Source organism: Lipophrys pholis (genome assembly GCF_963383615.2).
Source record: "Lipophrys pholis genome assembly, chromosome: 5".
Taxonomy (NCBI): domain Eukaryota; kingdom Metazoa; phylum Chordata; class Actinopteri; order Blenniiformes; family Blenniidae; genus Lipophrys; species Lipophrys pholis.
The window spans coordinates 10,947,479-10,965,300 of NC_137628.1; the positions used below are offsets into that span (position 1 = coordinate 10,947,479).

Below are 17,822 nucleotides of genomic sequence, written 5' to 3' on the forward strand. Positions count from 1 at the left end.
TGAGTAATCGTGAATTCACACTCAAACATGTGAGATTTGAACAGAAAATAGTCCAATTGAGAGTGAAACTTATATTTTATCTTCTTATTCAGGTGCCATGGAAAACTGGGGCCTTGTTACCTACAGGTACATTTAAACGCTCTTCAAGCAGCACCATCAATGCGTAAAGAAAATGAACAAACATCATGCATCTGCATTCTGACATTATTAGACCTGGAAATTAGGGCTGTGTGTTCTTATGTAGTTCATGATATTACTGGTATTACATCTCATACAATAATGAACCGTCCTCAGTTATTGCTGGCTGTGGCCATTAATAGTCTTTTCTGTATTCTTTCAATGTAACTAAACATTAAATTTCATATTAATACCAGTTACGTTTCTTCATAGGCCGAAGAAATCCTGTCACAGGAGCTACAATATGTCCAATCTGTTCTTTGAACGTAATACAACGCGTCGGGTGATTTTTGTTGGCTTTTTCTTATCCGAGAAATTATATTAATCTCTTTTTCCAGCAGTTTGATTGAACATGCAAATTGAAGCTGTGCCAGATTGTAAACGTCATGATAGGAATTTCTATAAAGTTGAGTTAAGAAAGGTAACAAGACCGGCAATTTCCCAGATTAATTGACGTTATTACATCTTCGACATTGTCAAAAGCAACTTCTAAGTATCGTTTATTTAGCTTAATTGTGGACCAAATCATAGTTTTCCTCCATTGGGAGTGTGTTTAACAGCAGTGAATGAGCAGAAAAATAATCTGTGCGAAGAGGCGTTCAAGGACAATTCGGAGAGTCGGTCATTCAGGATTTTGGTGAGTGGTTCATGAAAAGCTGAGTAGCTTTGTCCTTGTGTTTATATGAGCTCGCAGATATGTAGAGAATAAACAAAAAACAGGCTGTTTTCATGAACTTCTTCTTAATTTTAGACTAGCTTTGTAATATTTTCTCTTTCAGCTGATTGGATCATATTTCAACAAAATCATTTGACACATCTCGATTTTCGTTTTTCTTTGATCGATAAACAGAGTTTAGAAAAGTAACCAGATAACACTGAATATAACAAATATCTCAACCCACCGATATTCTATTTGTCCACGAGTCCCTACTTTTTAGTGTCTTTCCAAAAGCATCAATGTGAATATACTCTGAAACTGTGAGATTATTTCAGGGCCATAACAGTTATGGAAATAATCTGCCTCTAAGTGCTGCCGCGCAGCTTTCAGTGACTTTGAAATGAAGCGGCTCTCGCTGCTGCTGTGTCTGTTTTCAGTTGACGTCTCTGATGGCTTTTTAATTGCTTGGCGACTCAGCCGGATGAGCCGCCACCTGTTAGGTGCTGATCTGGTATGTGACCAGCGCGTAGCAGTGGGACGCAGGTTTTGATAATGAGCAGCACAGCCGGTGGAGGGAGGGAGGAGGTGCCGTCGTCTCCTTCAGCCGTCTCTTTGTCTTCCAGGGAGACGGCGCTGCTCATCGACCCCAAGAACTCCTGCTCGTCCTCCAGGCAGTGGGTGGCGCTGGTGGTCGGACATGAACTCGCCCACCAGTGGTTCGGGAACCTTGTCACCATGGTAAACTGTTTGAGTCGTTTTAACCCAGGGGTCTGCAACCTGTGTCTCTTTGGTCCGTTTGTTAGTCTTCTTTTTATTTTATTTACACACCAAAGTCATTTTCAAAATGGCTTATCTCTTGGATAAAAAGGGCTTTGGAAAGAGGCACAATAACTACAATGGGAAAACAAATGCTCAAATTATTAGTTTCTATAGGAATAAAAGCAGGAAGGTTAAGATAATATATTTTTCCTGCGGCCATAAAACTCTAAAACTCCTCAAAGTGTTTGCTTTGTTTTAGTTAATTTCACTCTTCTATGATGATATTAGTCTCCGTTAAGCCTTGTAAATATTAATATTTAGAAATTACGTGTTTGATTTTTGCTTCTGTCTTATTTGATTTTCAACTTTCTTATTCTAAAATGTCAAAATTGTCTGATAAATGGAAAAGAAGGATGAATCCTCTAGAATCAGGTACAAAACAGCAGAAAATCTAATGAAATATTGACCATCCTAAATTGTAATTGAAACTTCATTAATGCAACAAAAGATGGCTTTTTGTACGCGTTTTAAACCTACTGTGTATATATGAAACATCAGGAACGTTGTCTGCCTCATTTTAAAGGTTCAACATGTTTTGTGGCTCAAGCTAAATCTGAATTTGGTGGAAAATCACAAAAATGTCTCTTTTGGTCATAAAGGTTGCAGACCGTTGTTTGAGCCCGTGTCGTGCATGTGTTTGTTAGTTTTAATAGATCACTGTCATTTCTTTGATTTTGTAGCTGTTATTTGGGGATATTGTCATAGAGAGATCACAGTATGGAAGAAGCGTGATTTTCTGTGTTTGTGCAGGAATGGTGGACCCATCTGTGGCTTAATGAGGGTTTTGCATCCTGGATCGAGTATCTGTGCGTGGACCATTGCTTCCCAGAGTACGAGATTTGGACCCAGTTCGTTTCAGCCGACTACACTCGCGCCCTCGACCTGGACGCGCTGGACAGCAGCCACCCCATCGAGGTGAGCTCCGTCCTTTCAGCTCCACGTTCACCAGACACAGAACACAGAGTGTTGTGTCATCAACAGACAGACTTCTATGGTTTTAACAGTAAAACATTTTGTTTCGTGATCTCCAGGTGAACGTGGGCCATCCATCAGAGGTAGATGAAATATTTGATGCCATCTCCTACAGCAAAGGAGCCTCTGTGATCCGCATGTTGCACAACTACATAGGAGACGAGGTTAGTGGACACACTCACCTGACTTCACCTCGGTGCTTTCTGTCGATAGAAGTTCACCTCTCTCATCTTTCTTTTGCAGGACTTTAGGAAAGGAATGAACGCCTATCTTTTGAAGTTCCAAAATAAAAATGCATCGACAGGTAAGAAAAGGACAGAAACATTTTGCAAATGAAGGTATTTGGTTTCTTTGGTCTTCTAATTGGGTCTCTTTTTCTCAGAGGACCTCTGGGACTGTCTGGAACAGGCCAGCGGGAAACCCATCGCTGCAGTCATGAGCTCGTGGACTAAGCAAATGGGCTTCCCGATTATAGTTGTTGACCAGGAACAGGTGAGCCACAACCCAACGGTACTCCTCTGGTTTAACCCTCCTAAGAAGAGAACGTCTGGATTTATATTGCTATTATGGCTACAGAATTGTAGATGTAATAAACAGCCGAGGAGTTGTTATGGTTCCTACACATGCTGAATCGTGCCAGTGATTACAGGATAGAAATAAAAGGATTAGCTGTGAGATTATCTAGAAGAATTGACCTGATGTTCACTTTACAGCTGCACTGGGCCTGTTTGTCTGACGGCTTTGTTTTTCATAGCAAGGTGACGACCGCGTCCTCAAGCTATCTCAGAAAAAATTCTGTGCCAGCGGACCACATAATGGTGAGTGTGTATTGAAGCTGCAGTGCTGTTTGTTGGTGAAAAGGTTAGAATGTAGCTTCTAATGGTTGATGTTTTCTGTGGGAAAGGTGAGGACTGCCCCAACTGGATGGTCCCCATCAGCATTTGTACCAGTGAGGACCCCAAATGCACCAAACTCAAGGTTCTGCTGGACAGACCGGAGACCTCCATCACCCTGAACGCTGTCAGTCCAGACCAGTGGGTCAAGGTGAGACCAGCAGCAGACAGTCAATTGTCCAAATCATTAGTGGCTTCTGCATGTTCCCAAATGCACTTTTGCTCTTTTGACCCTTTATAGAACAGGGGGTCACCTTTTGGTAACTTGTTACACTGATGACATTTAGATATTACGGTTAAATACTTTTACGCTAAGCATTGATAAAGAACTATGCTACTGATGTTTGTTCTGGCAAAACATCTTTTTACCTCCAGTCAATTCACCTGAATGATTCTTTCAGCTTGAAAATATCAGAATTAAACCATGGCTGAGCAGAGCATCACATCATTCTTCTGTTTGAATGTCCATCTTTGTCCATACAAAAACTATATATAAAGATTTCCCTAGAATTCAATATTGAAGAATACAATATTGTTTATATTGATATAGCTTTTTGCTTTAAATTATTTGTTTTTTTTAGAGTAAATACGTTTCCCAATTGTATCGCCTGCCTGCAACCAGCTGCACGTTCGCCCCACTAATGTCTAGTTTGCAGACAGATGGCGATGTACTGTATAAAGAAGATTTAAAAGTTAAACGAGCAAAATGCAAAAAAGTTGTCTGTACTAAAGGTTTGAACAGGACAAATCTCTGGAGCTGTGTACCGAAGACGGGAGGGAGGAGTGTGTTCTTAATTTTTTCTGTCATCGTACTCGGCACTGCCTCACAGTTTGAATGATCAGGGAGACACATGGATATTAAACACAGACCGTGTTTTAATTATACGTACATTAATAATAGGAGTACATTTCCACACATTAATGTATAATCTCACACTGGCTTCTCATTGATTCTTATGACACACAGGGCCATAACATTTATTCTGACTCCGTGAGTCCCCGACCTTAAAATAAAGTGAATATTTCAGGTCACGTTAGATGAGCCTAGAGTTGTCAAATATGTGGACCATGGGCCAGAACCGGCCTGCGAAAGGGTCACAGTCGGCCTTTGGGTTATGGCAGAATGCTGAGAAGTGACGTTTTCCTCCTGATCTGTGGCTAATCCTGAAATTAATCCTACCTAAACAATTGCAACAAGCGAAAAATTTCACAATCGTAATACAAGTGAATGTCCTGAGAAGAACGAACAAGAAAAAGGTTCACAGTTATGGCTTTTTCACCAAAAGAACCAGGTGCTAGTTCAGGGCCAGTGCCAGAGCCCGTTCCTAAATGAACACCGCCAAAGAACCGGTTGTTTTTCTATTGTCAACGGAGCCAAGTGAGACCTACGTCAGCGCGTCACTTCAGAAGGTGATACGTCACCGATTTCACCAATGTAGTGCCGGCAGCGCGTATACAGGAACGATAAGACGGACTGTATTCATCGGTTTGGTCCGGGTCGCTCCATCTAGTTTGGCCTGAACCTCGGATGCAGATCAAAGAGCGAGAAAACATTACGTCTCCTCGTTGCTCTATTGGTGTTTTTTCACATCCGACTTGCTTTATTCCTGAGCCCAGCAATGATGTGGAGCCAGCTTAGCTCCTGTTTAGCCTCTGATTGGCTGGGGCTTTGGCGGTGGAAAGACAAAGAACTGGTACTAAGTCTGGCCCTGGCTCCAAACTAGCCCCTGGTTCTTTCCGGTGGAAAATCCCCCGGTGAGATGGCAGTGAACCAGAAGAAGGTCTGGTCTCATCAGTTAACTGGAGTCTCTGCAGGTTTCTCCTAGTGTGCTCTCAGAGGGACGACTGCCTCACTGCTGTCTCATTAAACCTTTGTTTTGGTCATTTCAGAGTGTGAATGAGCAAGACAGGACTTGTTGGATATCAGCAGATGTTTCTGTCTCTAACATTTTTCTGATTAACTAAATGAATCAGCCTTTCTGCAGGTGATGCTGACAGAACGTGATGAGGCTTCAGTTTAGAGCAGGGGTGTCAAAGACATGTTAGTTCTGGTTCCACATACAGTCCAAATTCAGGTTGAGTGTGCCAGACTGGTAAAATAGTGCCATACTATCCTATAAATTAAAACTTTAAAATGTTTGTTGTTGTGACGTGGAGTATACGTATTTAAAAAGTCTGCATTTTGGCAAAACTCAAACAATTATCACCAAAAGGTACTAAAATCTCAACCTGAAGCCAATTTTAATGAAACCTTCCGGTGTAAAATACAGTGAGAGGTCCAGAAAACTTCTCCTATGGCTGTTGCATTCTGCGTGTTTTTACAACTTCCCCTTAACAGCATGGCTTTGAGGCCAGTTTGAAAAAGAGGTCACTAGCTTTTATTACATCGTTATTGATGTCTTGCTCAGGTGTCAATGTTGTGTTGTTTCCACTACTCCTTTGTCTTTAATTTGTTTATAAACCAATGTTTTCTTTTTGCTTGGTGGTTTGGCCGGTTTGGAGCCTCAGGTGGGCCTGTTTTGGCCCACAAGCCTTATGTTTGACACGCCTGCGTTAGAGCTGCATGTCTTAAAAGAAATGGAAACGGGTCTTCTTTAGTGAGCACTGAGGCTGCACAATATTAAGTTAACATATACCTTAATATTGCGATAACTGGATGATTTGAGCGAGGTACAAACACTTCAGTAAATAATCTTAATGCTTGATTTCTTCTACAACTATTTTCCCCTGGCAGAGACTGAGCTGCGTTTCTTTTCTTACCATCACGTCTGCACTGTTAACTTTGTTATTGGTTATTTTTTCCTTTTGTTTTTGTGATGTGACTTCTAACCTGATGTTGAAGTAACACAATCCATTTCCCAACGAATGATTTATTTTGATTTGATTACAGTTTTGAGGCAAATTTCTGTCTGCGCAACTTGAGGTAGCTTCAATCAACTGCTTCAGGTGGAAACGTGACCATTTCAGGGTGTTATTGTTTCATATAGTTGGGTCCAGACACACTCTACAGTTGACCTACTTAAAGATTTGAAGTGTTTTGAGGGATTTATGGGCAGCACAATTAATTTCTGGACCACTGCAGGAGTCGTGATGCTGCTTGAAGCCGTGCAAAGCAGGAAACTTGCGACGATAAGCTAAGTTTCTCTCACAGCCTGACCCACCTCCATTCACAGATCAACCCCGGCACTGTGGGCTTTTACCGCATTCAGTACAGCTCGTCCATGCTGGAAAGTCTGCTCCCGGGCATCAGAGACCTCAGCCTACAGCCAGTGGACCGACTCGGCCTGCAGAACGACCTCTTCTCCCTCGTAAGTCTCTCCTCGCCTCGCACAGCTCTATCCATAACCTCACGTCCACTTGAAGACTCGCCTTCTCTCCCTCAGATGTTGATCTGTGTTCATAAAGAAGTTGTTCTAGCACAATTTTCACCTTCAGCAGTACTTGGAGCACACACAGGTCAACTTACAGGCTGTTAAACAATAAAACAGTCATTTCCCTTTTCAAAACAAGTTGTGTTGCAGCTTAGAAAGACTCGGTGCTTGAAAGGAAGTCCACTCCTTTCTGTAAACCAACCCTCGGTGCGGAATAGGAGAGGAAAGAGAGAGTGGAGGAAGCAAACAAGGCCCTGCTTTAATAATTGAAAACAATCTGCACAAGTGTATTTAATACAAGTACACCTTCAGCTTAGGTATTTCAGCTGTGAATAATGTGAGCAGCACGTGGTTCAGAGTGATTGTACGGACTCTGCACCACTTTGTTTCAGCGAGAGTGAACAAGAAGTAGGATTCTTCAGCAGAAAAGCTCAGTTGTCTGAGGTGAAGAAAAAAAGGAAAGTTCATACTGAAGTTTGGTACACTTGTGCATCTCCAAAACAAACACTGCGTCTGCATGCAAGGTTTGAAATGTCAAACAAAACACATTTTAGGTGTTGGGAAAACAGTCTGTACAAGTGCGGTTGTATTATTGTGTGTTTATTTTTTATTTGTTATCGAGTTGTGATGGACTGCTTGAAGTCTGTCCCTTCCTGTGTGTGGTCTGCTTGCAGCTCCTTTGTTCCGACCTGTGTTCACATTCCTATTGGACTTTAATTAATCTGCACCAGGGTTCATTTGCAAACATAATGAGAAATACTTTTCTATATGGTTGTTATCCACACGCAAAAAAACATGTGGATAGCGGCATTCATACTCCTACAAATCGACCCGTTTCAAGTGAAAATGCTTTTTTGTTTCAGACAAGTTTGCCGTTTACATGACAGCATTTTGAAAACAAGCAGAAGAACAATTTTCTACAGCCATGGTGCGCATGCACAGAGCAGCATTTCAGAAAAGTAGTGTTTTCCATGGAGACGGAGTATTTCGTGACCTTTAGGATATCTTGATTTTCACTGTAAATTTTCCAGAATATTATGTTGTTTCTGTGTATTGTGTCATCACAATCTACCCCAAAATTGCAACTTTGTTGGCGGATATGTTCTTTTTTAATTCTCGTATCTGAAAACAATTAATGTGATCATTAACTGTGATTGTAGGCAGTCTGCAGGTTACAGAATAATTTTCTTCTCCACACAAAGTCTGGATCCTCCACACGTTAAAGTCACATTGAAAGCAGTGGAAAAGTTCACAGGAGGAGAAGAATGCAGACGTCCTGCCACACCTTCAAACTCTTGTGCAATCTGAAGCTCTAACACACATTTACACAGTTTATTACCCAACAATCATAGTTTGAATCAATGACTAATTGGAGGAATGGTCATGCAGTGGTTAGATCCAGTCATAAATGTCGGGATGGTGTTAATCACACCTGTTTGTTTGTGTGGAGGATGGGCAGAAGTCTTTTTACATAGTCTGAACAAACTTTTTATTTACATGGTGGTAAATAAGAAGATGTTGATCCACAAACTGCTTCATTCAACTCAGTCCTCCTCAGAGTGCTCAATACCAGGAAACTTCTTCTACAGATGCGTCTAATCAATCATCACGATAACTTTTTTTCTGTTGACTTTTATAATCACACGGCGCTTTATATCTTGTTGAATGAGTCACACTTTCCAGTTTCTCTGGCTGCTTCTCTACTAAAACCATTTTTCGATACCTTGCTATTGTATTAGCAGGTTTAATGCAACACATTTATATTCTAGTACCATCCTAAATAAAAAGATATTTACAGTTACACTAAGTCTGATCATTACCTTGACTTTCACTAAATCCTCCATGTCGACAATTGCTGAGTGATAAAGTATAATTAGTTCACTAAACATGAACACTCTTCTTTTATTGCCTTTTTTATATTCTTTGCGTTGTGACACAATTTTATTTTTTTTTAAACTGGCCGTTGAACTGTTTTTGTCATCTCTTAAAATCCTTCAGACTGCTGACACGTTAGCTTCTGGATTGCTACTGCTGCTCATGGCTGCGCTCACACGATCACTCAGTCTTCGTTTTAAACTAGCTCCTCCTGTTTTCCGCCTCAGTCTCGTGCAGGAATGATCAGCACGGTGGAGGTGCTGAAGCTGATGGAGGCATTTGTCAACGAGCCCAACTACACAGTGTGGAGCGACCTGAGCTGTAACCTCGGTGTGTTGTCCTCGCTGCTCTCACACACCGACTTCCACGAGGACATCCAGGAGTTCATCCGGGACCTTTTCACCCCCATCGGAGTGGAGCTGGCCTGGGACAGCAGACCCGGAGAAGGTGAGGAGGAGAACATCATGTGGCTGTCCTCCGGATACGGAGGTCAGGTTTTCCATCTTAGATACATTTACACAATGTCAAGGTTTTCCAGAAGAATCACATCCACCTTACATGAAGGATCTTCTAACTTCTCACGTGTTGTGCAGGTTACTCGACAAAAGTCAGTTTGTAGTTTTAACCTGTTATAATGACCAGAAAACATTTCATGCAGCTGTTTGTCGCTGTAGAGATGCACTGATTCCATTTTTTCTAAAAAGACAAGTATGTGTACTAACATTTAGCTACTTGCCGATATGAGTACTAAATGCCAAGTGTAATTTATGCTCCACATGCTTATACCCCGATATTGCTTAGAACTCTTGGCTTGTAACATAAATTTGTTAAGCCTGTGTGTCTATTTTGGTTTAAATGATTTAAGGTTAGTGGTTTCTTTCCTTGGTACACCTCCTGTATGAGGCCGACTGAGCTGAAGGAGTTAAAAGAGGAAGTGAACTCTAGTTGAGGAGGAAGTAGGCTGACCTGAGGATGACGACCTCCCTGCAGGTCACCTGGACGCTCTACTCAGAAGTCTGGTTCTGGGGAAGCTGGGGAAGGCGGGACACAAGCCCACGCTGGAGGAGGCCCGGCGGAGATTCAGAGACCACGTGGAAGGAAAGCAGGTGCTGCCTGCAGACCTCAGGAGCCCGGTGAGTAAGACCGCTTGTTACCACTCTATCTCTATCTCGAGCGCCTCGCCACGTCTCATTTTATTATCACCGTTTCCATGCGTTTATCAGAGTAAAAAATATGGACAGAGCAAAACATTGTTGGCACTTGAGTTGTGTGATTTGTGTAAGATTGTCGCCAGCACTCAATGCATTTTCAACATGAGTAACAGATTATTCTGTGAATTAATTTGACACAAACCCACTAAAGACTGTTTGAGAGTTTACTCAGATTCACTGTGCCTTTACCGTTTTACCTTCCTTTGTGGTTTAATGTAACATATAGAGCATTTTTAATTTACAGTACGACAGGGGTGTCACACATAAGGCCCGTGGGCCAAAACCTACCCGCAAGAGGCTCCAATCTGCCCAAACCACCAAGCAAACTGTAAAAAAAAATAAAGATTTTTTTTAAACGGATTTCTTTAAGAGTAGCAGACACAAGACAGCGCTGAGACCCGAGCTGAGATATTGGTGATGCTACCATGAAAGATAGCTACCTGGTTGCTATCAAAGTAGCCTCAAAGCCATGCTGTCAGGGGGAGTTCATAAAAAATCATGCAGAATGCAACTGTTGTAGAAGTTTTCTGGACTTTCCACTGTATTTTTCACCAGAACTTTTTGTTAAAATTTGCGTCAAGTGCTGTGGGCATCCAGCATGAGACTGACCATTTAAATGCCCCTGTAAATTGAAGACTTTTAAACATGTCTGAAAATTGTAATGCCCATCCTGAGTCTACATATGAGGTGTTTAACTGCAAATTATGATCCCTTATGACTTGTTTAAGAAAGATCTCCATTTCTCTGTACATCAGACTTTAGGCTGCAATTCATTGAATTATTGATTAATTATCAGTCATGTAATTTGCATGTGATGCAATTAATGCTTTCAGTAAATTGGAGCATGTCCGATAGCTCCATTTGAAGCATTATTGAGTTTCGTACAATCTGTAAATGGCCCCACCTGTGAGGCTTTGTGTACATTTAGAGACAAACAGCCTTTGTTGCCCCAAGCTCTGCATTGGAGGCTTTTCAGGGATGTCAGCAATGTCCCTATGGTGTACAGAGACCAATAGAACAGAACAGAGTCGCTCTATATAGTCAAAGTATGAAGCAGATTGTGACCTCAGGAAACGGCCTGAACTGGAGGACTTTTTATATCACGAGTGCAGTTATACTGAAAGAACCCAGTTCAGTCAGAGTTCTGTGCTCATGTGTGTGTCTGTGTGTTTTCACCAGGTGTATCTAACAGTGTTGAAGCATGGGGACAGCGCCACACTGGAAACAATGATGAAGGTAAAACATCTCCACACGAGGACCAGAGTCTAGCAGATCCGACTGGTTGAGCTCTGATTGGTTAATGATCAATCGCTTTCTCTCCTCTCGCAGCTCCACAAGCAGGCGGACATGCAGGAGGAGAAGAATCGCATTGAGCGAGTGCTCGGAGCCATCTCTGCCCCCGACCTCATTCAGAAAGTCCTCGCCTTCGCCCTCTCGGTACATCACACCGTCCGTTTAGTTCACATGAAATCCCACACAGAGAAAAGGCCCATTTTTAACGAGCAGGCGTGTAAGCAGATTTTAATGAAGGACATGATCACCTGGCTATAATTCACATCTGTCTACAGCCTTATAAATCTGAGTTCGGAGTTTCACTGATAAAATCCTAAAAGAACAATCAGAATAGACACATCTCTCTCATTTAATCTGATAAACTGTGAACCTTTGTCATGTCAAGTGAAAACGATACACCACACTGACTGAAAGTGTAAAATGATCAGGTTCGCTCTGTATACTCGGCATGTAATGAAAATAACTTAATTCGCTTTGACTCATAAAAAAGAGCTATTGTGCAGATTGTATCATCCAGGATAGATCAGATTACAGATGGAAGGAGGAGAACTCAAACTATCCCGCTACAGGTTGTGCAGATCTGTTAACAGTTGCTGTAAGATCGCCTGCAGTGTTTTATATTCGTGGTTTCCTGTTCCAGACCAGATTCATTCAGCAGACAAAACAGACATGATACAGTTCGTATCACTTTTTACCTTCATGGAGAGCTGTCGCCATCCAATCTGCATCATAACATCCTCGACACTAAAATTTGCCGATGATGAAGGCTGGATTATTGTGGCCGAATTCTAAACTAAAAGCTTCTGTTTTATCTGAGTTCAGAAGCAGAAAATTCCAGCTCATCCAGGCTTTTATGTCAAGCTTCTAGTTTAACAAGCTGATCAGTGTCATCTGGTTTCACTTATCAAGAGATTTGTGTGTAATCTGCGTAACAATGGAAATGAATGGGGGTTTACTGATAATATTCCTACAGGAAGCATCTGGTGAAAAGTGTAGCTCCTGAGACAGAACCCTGTGGAACTCCATGTTTAACTTCAGTGTGAGGTGATAAGTCATTAACATGAACAATGTGAAACCTGTCAGACAAATATGATCAAAACCAGTTTAGTGTTGAACCTTTAACCAAGATGATATGTTCTAGTCTCTGTAGTAGGATGTTATGATCAATAGTATCAAATGCAGCACTGAGATCCACAGGACCAGGACAGTGAGCAGTCCTTTGTCTCAGTCCGTGGTAAGATCATTACAACATGAGCAGCCACGTTAATGTGTCTCCTGTTTTATTCTGCACAAAGTTTCTCCACATGTATGTCGGTGTTCCTGAGAGCTGCAGATGTTTGAAGTTATTAAACCAAACCTGAATGAGGTTTGGCTCCAGTGGGGTCTTCACCATGTGTGATCGTACAGCTTATCAGGCTCCAGGAGCCTTTTCAGTGTGTACGGGAGGCCACTGCTCATTGTGGTGTAGTGGAAACTTCACCCTTCAATCGGGTCAACGGCAGACATGTTTGTCAGTCTCATCTGGTGACACGTTGATGTCTTCACCCCGACAGGAAGAGGTCCGTCCACAGGACACCGTGTCTGTAATTGGAGGAGTAGCAGGAAGCAGTAAACAAGGCCGGAAAGCAGCCTGGAAGTTTGTGAAGGACAACTGGGAGGAGCTTTACAACCGCTACCAGGGAGGCTTCCTCATATCACGGCTCATCAAGGTGAGGGAACACCATGAAGCATCTGCTCTGATCTGAGTGTTCCGGCTCACGTTTGTTGTCTTTGTGTGTCTGCAGCTCACAGTCGATGGATTCGCCATTGATAAAATGGCTGCTGAAGTGAAGGTGAGTGTCACAGGAGAACTCTTCACTTAAGAATAAAAAACACTCACATTTAACATGAAGTTTTCAGGTGAACTTTGTCAGCATGCAGAAAGAAACTCTACCTTTTTTTATAGTTTACAGTCATATTATTGATAAATTTGACACAGTTCAGCCAGGTTTTAGAATCTTTTATCAAACATGAATTCATGAAAATTTTCCAAAAACATTACAAAAAATAAGCAACAGTGTCAACTCATGGCCTGGCATGCTAACTTCCTCGTTTTCAGTGTAAGCGGGCCTTAGAAGTGGAGCATCGGCTGTGTTTCACACGTTGATGACCAACCTGAGGTCTGAGACCCTTTAGGGAAGCGTCAGAGGTCTGAGAGGACCGAGACTGCCTGAGTCACAATGTCTCCTCCTGTTTGGCTTCGCCACACTTTTTGCAGATCAGAGAGGGAGTCGTTCTTCCAGGTAAACTGAGGTCTCCAGTGAAGAGTGAAAGGTTGGGAATCACCTCGCAGGCAGAACAGACACTTTCATAAATGGGTGCAGTGAGATAGATATGGAGGTATTATTGTTAAAGAATAAAAAGGTTTGAGCACTTGTAAAAGTGGAATTTGGAGTTGTGTACCTGTAGAATTTTTTTCTCTCCACAAATACAACACCACACTCACATCTTCACACATTCTTAATTCCAGGTGCGCAAATCCTTTTTTACAAGTCGCAGGTTTAAAAAAGAAAAAAAAAAGAAAAAGGTATTTAGTCCCACAGCCAATCAGAAGAAAGGAGCTTTTATCTGTTTTGCTGTGGAAACGGAGGAAAGAAGTGACAGGAGTTTTTTATTAACATGGCTAACAAGACAACACCTCGCTGCGGCTGTTGATTTAATGAATGTGTTGATTCCAAGCGGGAAGAACCTTTATCGTGACGCAGTACAGAAAACAATCCTCTCCTGATTAGCTGTGAACTCCGTCAACCAGGGAAGCACCGCCTTTTTCTCCATTCACTGAACACACAGGTAGTTTTTCACCAGATATCTCAGCGGGGAGCTGCGATGTTTGATTTGTAGTTGGAAGAAAACAGAATCTGTGACTCGTGGGGAAGAACTTCACATTGATACAGGTGCACAAATGTACTTTTCACTAAATTTACTGCAACAATTGGAGGAGAAATGTGAGCATTTCAGTTTTTAATCTGTGATTTGTAAAAAAGGATTTGCGCACCTGTAATTAGGAATGTGTGAAGATGTGATTGTGGTGTTGTATTTGTGGAGAGAAAAAAATTCTACGGGTACACAACTACAAATTCCACTTTTACAAGTGCTCAAACCTTTTCTCACCAATAAAGCCTCCATAGAAAGAAGCACTCAGAATGAGCCGAGAACGAGAGCGCACAGCCTACAGCAGAGACAAATGTCATTGACATGTCATAGTGAAACATGTAGCGTGAGAACAGAGAGAAGCTCAATGTCGATCCTCCAGCAGTCTAAACGTAGAGCAGCTTCACTAGAAAATGGTCCAAGGTGTCCTGAACCAGCTCCAACTGATTTATCAAATGAAAGTCTTCAGCCCAACCATCAAATGTTGTATTTTGCAGCCTCCTGAGCAGGGAGGCGGCTCACTCAGTCCTGCTTCTTCTTTGACATCCATTTTAATCCTTCGTGTGCCTGCAGAGTTTCTTCGAGAGCCACCCGGCGCCGGCGGCCGAGCGCACCGTGCAGCAGTGCTGTGAGAACATCCTGCTCAACGCCGCCTGGCTGAAGCGCGACGCAGACGACATCCACCAGTATCTACTGCAGCGCAAAGCCCCGCCTGTCTGAGCCGCTCCCCGCCGATACCCCCCCCCCCCCCCCCCCAATCCCGATCCTTCTCAGCGCGGACCTCCCAGCAGTCATGGCTGTCCCCCCTCTTCTTCCCTCCTCCTTTCCTCCCCTCTTCAGCCCAGAGTGGGAGAGCAGAGCGTTAACAACAGGCTTTCATTTCTCTGAAGAAGACTGTACGATGAAGACAAGAAGGCGAAGCCAAGAATTTACATTGGAAACACAGACTCTTTCTATGTTATAACAAGCAAAATCCATTTCAGTCAGACCAGGAATGTAGTTAAACTTCTTTTCTTTATTTTCTTCATTCTGTCCTTGGCGCTGCACCATAGAAAAACACTGTTCACACTCCCCAACAACCTCTGCGTCGTAGCTGAGAAAACTGTGAACCCCCCTTCCCTATCCCCCCCACCGCTACTATCAGTCACATGAAGTTTGAGTTTCTGCGTTCTGCTGCTTTGTCCAACCCACCCCCCAGTTAAGACCTGACACACACTCCCCCTGCGGCGTGATGATCCAGCGCCGGGGCAGAATGGGGGCTAACCACTGTAGCGTGCATCGTAGTTTCCAACAGCACTGAACCTCCAGAAAGGGTTCGGATGAGGCCAGCAGCGCCAGCATGGTACTACTCTGTAAACTCTGTAACGCAAGCTTCTTTTTCTTTCTCTCCTTTTTCTTTGAGATGAATTAACAGAAAAGTGAATGGATACCTGTTCCCACACACTTCTCCGTCAGTTTGTAAACATCAAATCATCCATCCGCATATTTAATCCCGTCTTCGAACCCGCAGCCTGCAATGAGATGAAGATCCAGGCGCGTTTTTATAAGACATCCTGCAGTGATTTATTTAAATGTTGAGATAATCTTCTATATTAAAGAGAAAAAAAAAAGAGAGATCACAGCACTACTTAACACCGGGGCCTTTTCATTCTGAAGCACCATCAGGAAACGCCTCCTCAGAAGGGTCCGGGGGTCCGCCCACCGCGGATCCGCTCCGATTCGCCTGTCGGACTTGGAAGCCTTAAATTGGGTCGACCTGTTTGCGGTTAAATCTTAAAAACAAACAAACAAAAAAAAAAAAACACTGAAGTGGTGACAATAGGTGACTTCCATGTGAGCGTCAGTTGTATCTAACGTGACAGATTATGCAGACTTGTTGAGCGAGTATATCTATATAGAATTTACAATTTGATGTGGTTTGTTTTTACTTTTCTTTTTCATTTTATTTTTTTTAAACTGATCGACCAAGTTGTGTGACGTGTTGTTGAGGCTCTCCACACCTTCCCGTTCAGTCTGGAACATTTGTTTTGCTTTCTTTTTTTTTTTGTTAAAAAACTACAGTTGGTGTTCATTAAAATGAAAAAGGATTCTGGAACTGCACCGTGTGAAATCAGTGGAGGGGTCTGTCTGTCTGTCTGTGTTAGAGCCTGTAAAATGCTGCTGCTTTATCTGACACAATAATTCATAATAATGGAATAATTGATGGAGTCTGTCCCTTCCGGATGTTTCCTGCTTCAGTGGCTGATGGATGCAGGTTAAATGTTATTGGCAGGAATCTGATGACCAAACAGATTATATTGCAGTGTTTTGATCCATTTTAGGTCAATTTTACTTCAGCAAGCAAAGTGGCACTTCATTGATATTCATGATCAGTTGGAGCAGTGAGGTCTGGATTTATCATCATAATGCATGAGTTTTATAGAGCGCTTTTCAGGACACTCAAAGATGCTTTACATTGCAATTTTCATTCACTCCATGGTGGTAAACTATGTATGTAGCCAAAGCTGCCCTTTTGCAGACTGACAGAAGGGAGGCTGCCAAACTGCGCCATCAGCCCCTCCAACCACTCAATAAACACTGCATTCACCCAGGCAGTTTGGAGTTCAGTGTCTTGCCCAAGGACACTTAGGCATGTAGAGATGTGAATCAAACCTGCAACCTTCAGATTTGGGGATGGAAGGTCTACAAACCAAGCCATGCTGGCCAACAACCCTTAATCCCACCACTGTGGGTCCCTGCACATGAACCTTGACCCCCATCAGCTTCCCGTGCGCTGTAATGTGACTGCAACTCCGCATCCTCGGAATGGTGCGGGTCAATGTGGGGATAAAAGAAATTTCACCTAAAAAGATGAAAAAAAGTGTGGTTAGTTCATTAGTTGAAGATAAAGACAGGTCTTCCTTTCAGCCACTAGATGGCAGTGTATGTTCGATCTATTCAGAGCAGATCTTAGCTGACTTTGGGCTGTGAAAACCAAGTACAAGTCACCACAGAGAGATATTCACACAGGTTCATCTAAAGTCCAAGATTAACCTCAAAAGCATGTTTTTCGGACTGTGGGATTAAACCAACGTACTGGTGAGGCAAAACGCCACACAGCAAGGGGCAGACCCGTGTGGCACTCATTCTATATAATAATAATTAACAGTCACTCGAGTACGGAGCCCCAAAGTGGCCATAGAGAAAAAAAATATATATAGTGAATGGAAAGGAGATAAGCCGTTCCCTGAAGTTAATAATGCGAGGGAACAAGATAATTTAATCCATGGGCACGACCAAGTACCTTGTGGCCTAGAGATCGTACAGCACCGGAAGCGTCATCTGTCTTAATATCACACCAGTCTAACAGGGAGTTCACTTACGTTATTAACTTGAGGGAACGACTTATCTCATTCCCTCGCATTATATTTTTTCATCCCTGTAATATTTACTGTTATGGATACTTTGAAATCTACTGAGCCCCTGAGTGGCCATAGAGGGGAAAAAAGTAATGAGAGGGAACGAGATAAGTCGTTCCATGAATTTAATAACATGAGGGAACGAGTTACTATCTTGTGGTCATGAGATAGTAACTTGTGGCCACAAATTAAATTATCTCATTCCCTCGCATCATTAACTTGAGGGAACGACTTATCTCTGTATA

The 17,822-nt window shown here is 42.5% G+C and overlaps 1 protein-coding gene across 1 annotated transcript in view; it reads left to right on the plus strand.

Annotated features, from left to right (window-relative positions):
* npepps (aminopeptidase puromycin sensitive) overlaps positions 1 to 16,285 on the plus strand; it is a 29,031-nt gene extending 12,746 nt beyond the window's left edge. The window contains exons 8-23 of the mRNA XM_080462843.1: positions 93 to 126; positions 1,459 to 1,573; positions 2,405 to 2,569; positions 2,686 to 2,790; positions 2,870 to 2,930; positions 3,009 to 3,118; positions 3,381 to 3,444; positions 3,531 to 3,670; positions 6,693 to 6,827; positions 8,993 to 9,212; positions 9,756 to 9,898; positions 11,156 to 11,212; positions 11,306 to 11,413; positions 12,823 to 12,978; positions 13,054 to 13,101; positions 14,753 to 16,285. Of these exons, the coding sequence (XP_080318969.1) occupies positions 93 to 126; positions 1,459 to 1,573; positions 2,405 to 2,569; positions 2,686 to 2,790; positions 2,870 to 2,930; positions 3,009 to 3,118; positions 3,381 to 3,444; positions 3,531 to 3,670; positions 6,693 to 6,827; positions 8,993 to 9,212; positions 9,756 to 9,898; positions 11,156 to 11,212; positions 11,306 to 11,413; positions 12,823 to 12,978; positions 13,054 to 13,101; positions 14,753 to 14,899 (1,808 nt within the window). The 3' untranslated portion in view covers positions 14,900 to 16,285. The remainder of the gene's footprint in view (positions 1 to 92; positions 127 to 1,458; positions 1,574 to 2,404; positions 2,570 to 2,685; positions 2,791 to 2,869; positions 2,931 to 3,008; positions 3,119 to 3,380; positions 3,445 to 3,530; positions 3,671 to 6,692; positions 6,828 to 8,992; positions 9,213 to 9,755; positions 9,899 to 11,155; positions 11,213 to 11,305; positions 11,414 to 12,822; positions 12,979 to 13,053; positions 13,102 to 14,752) is intronic.
* The last annotated feature ends 1,537 nt before the right edge of the window (positions 16,286 to 17,822 follow it).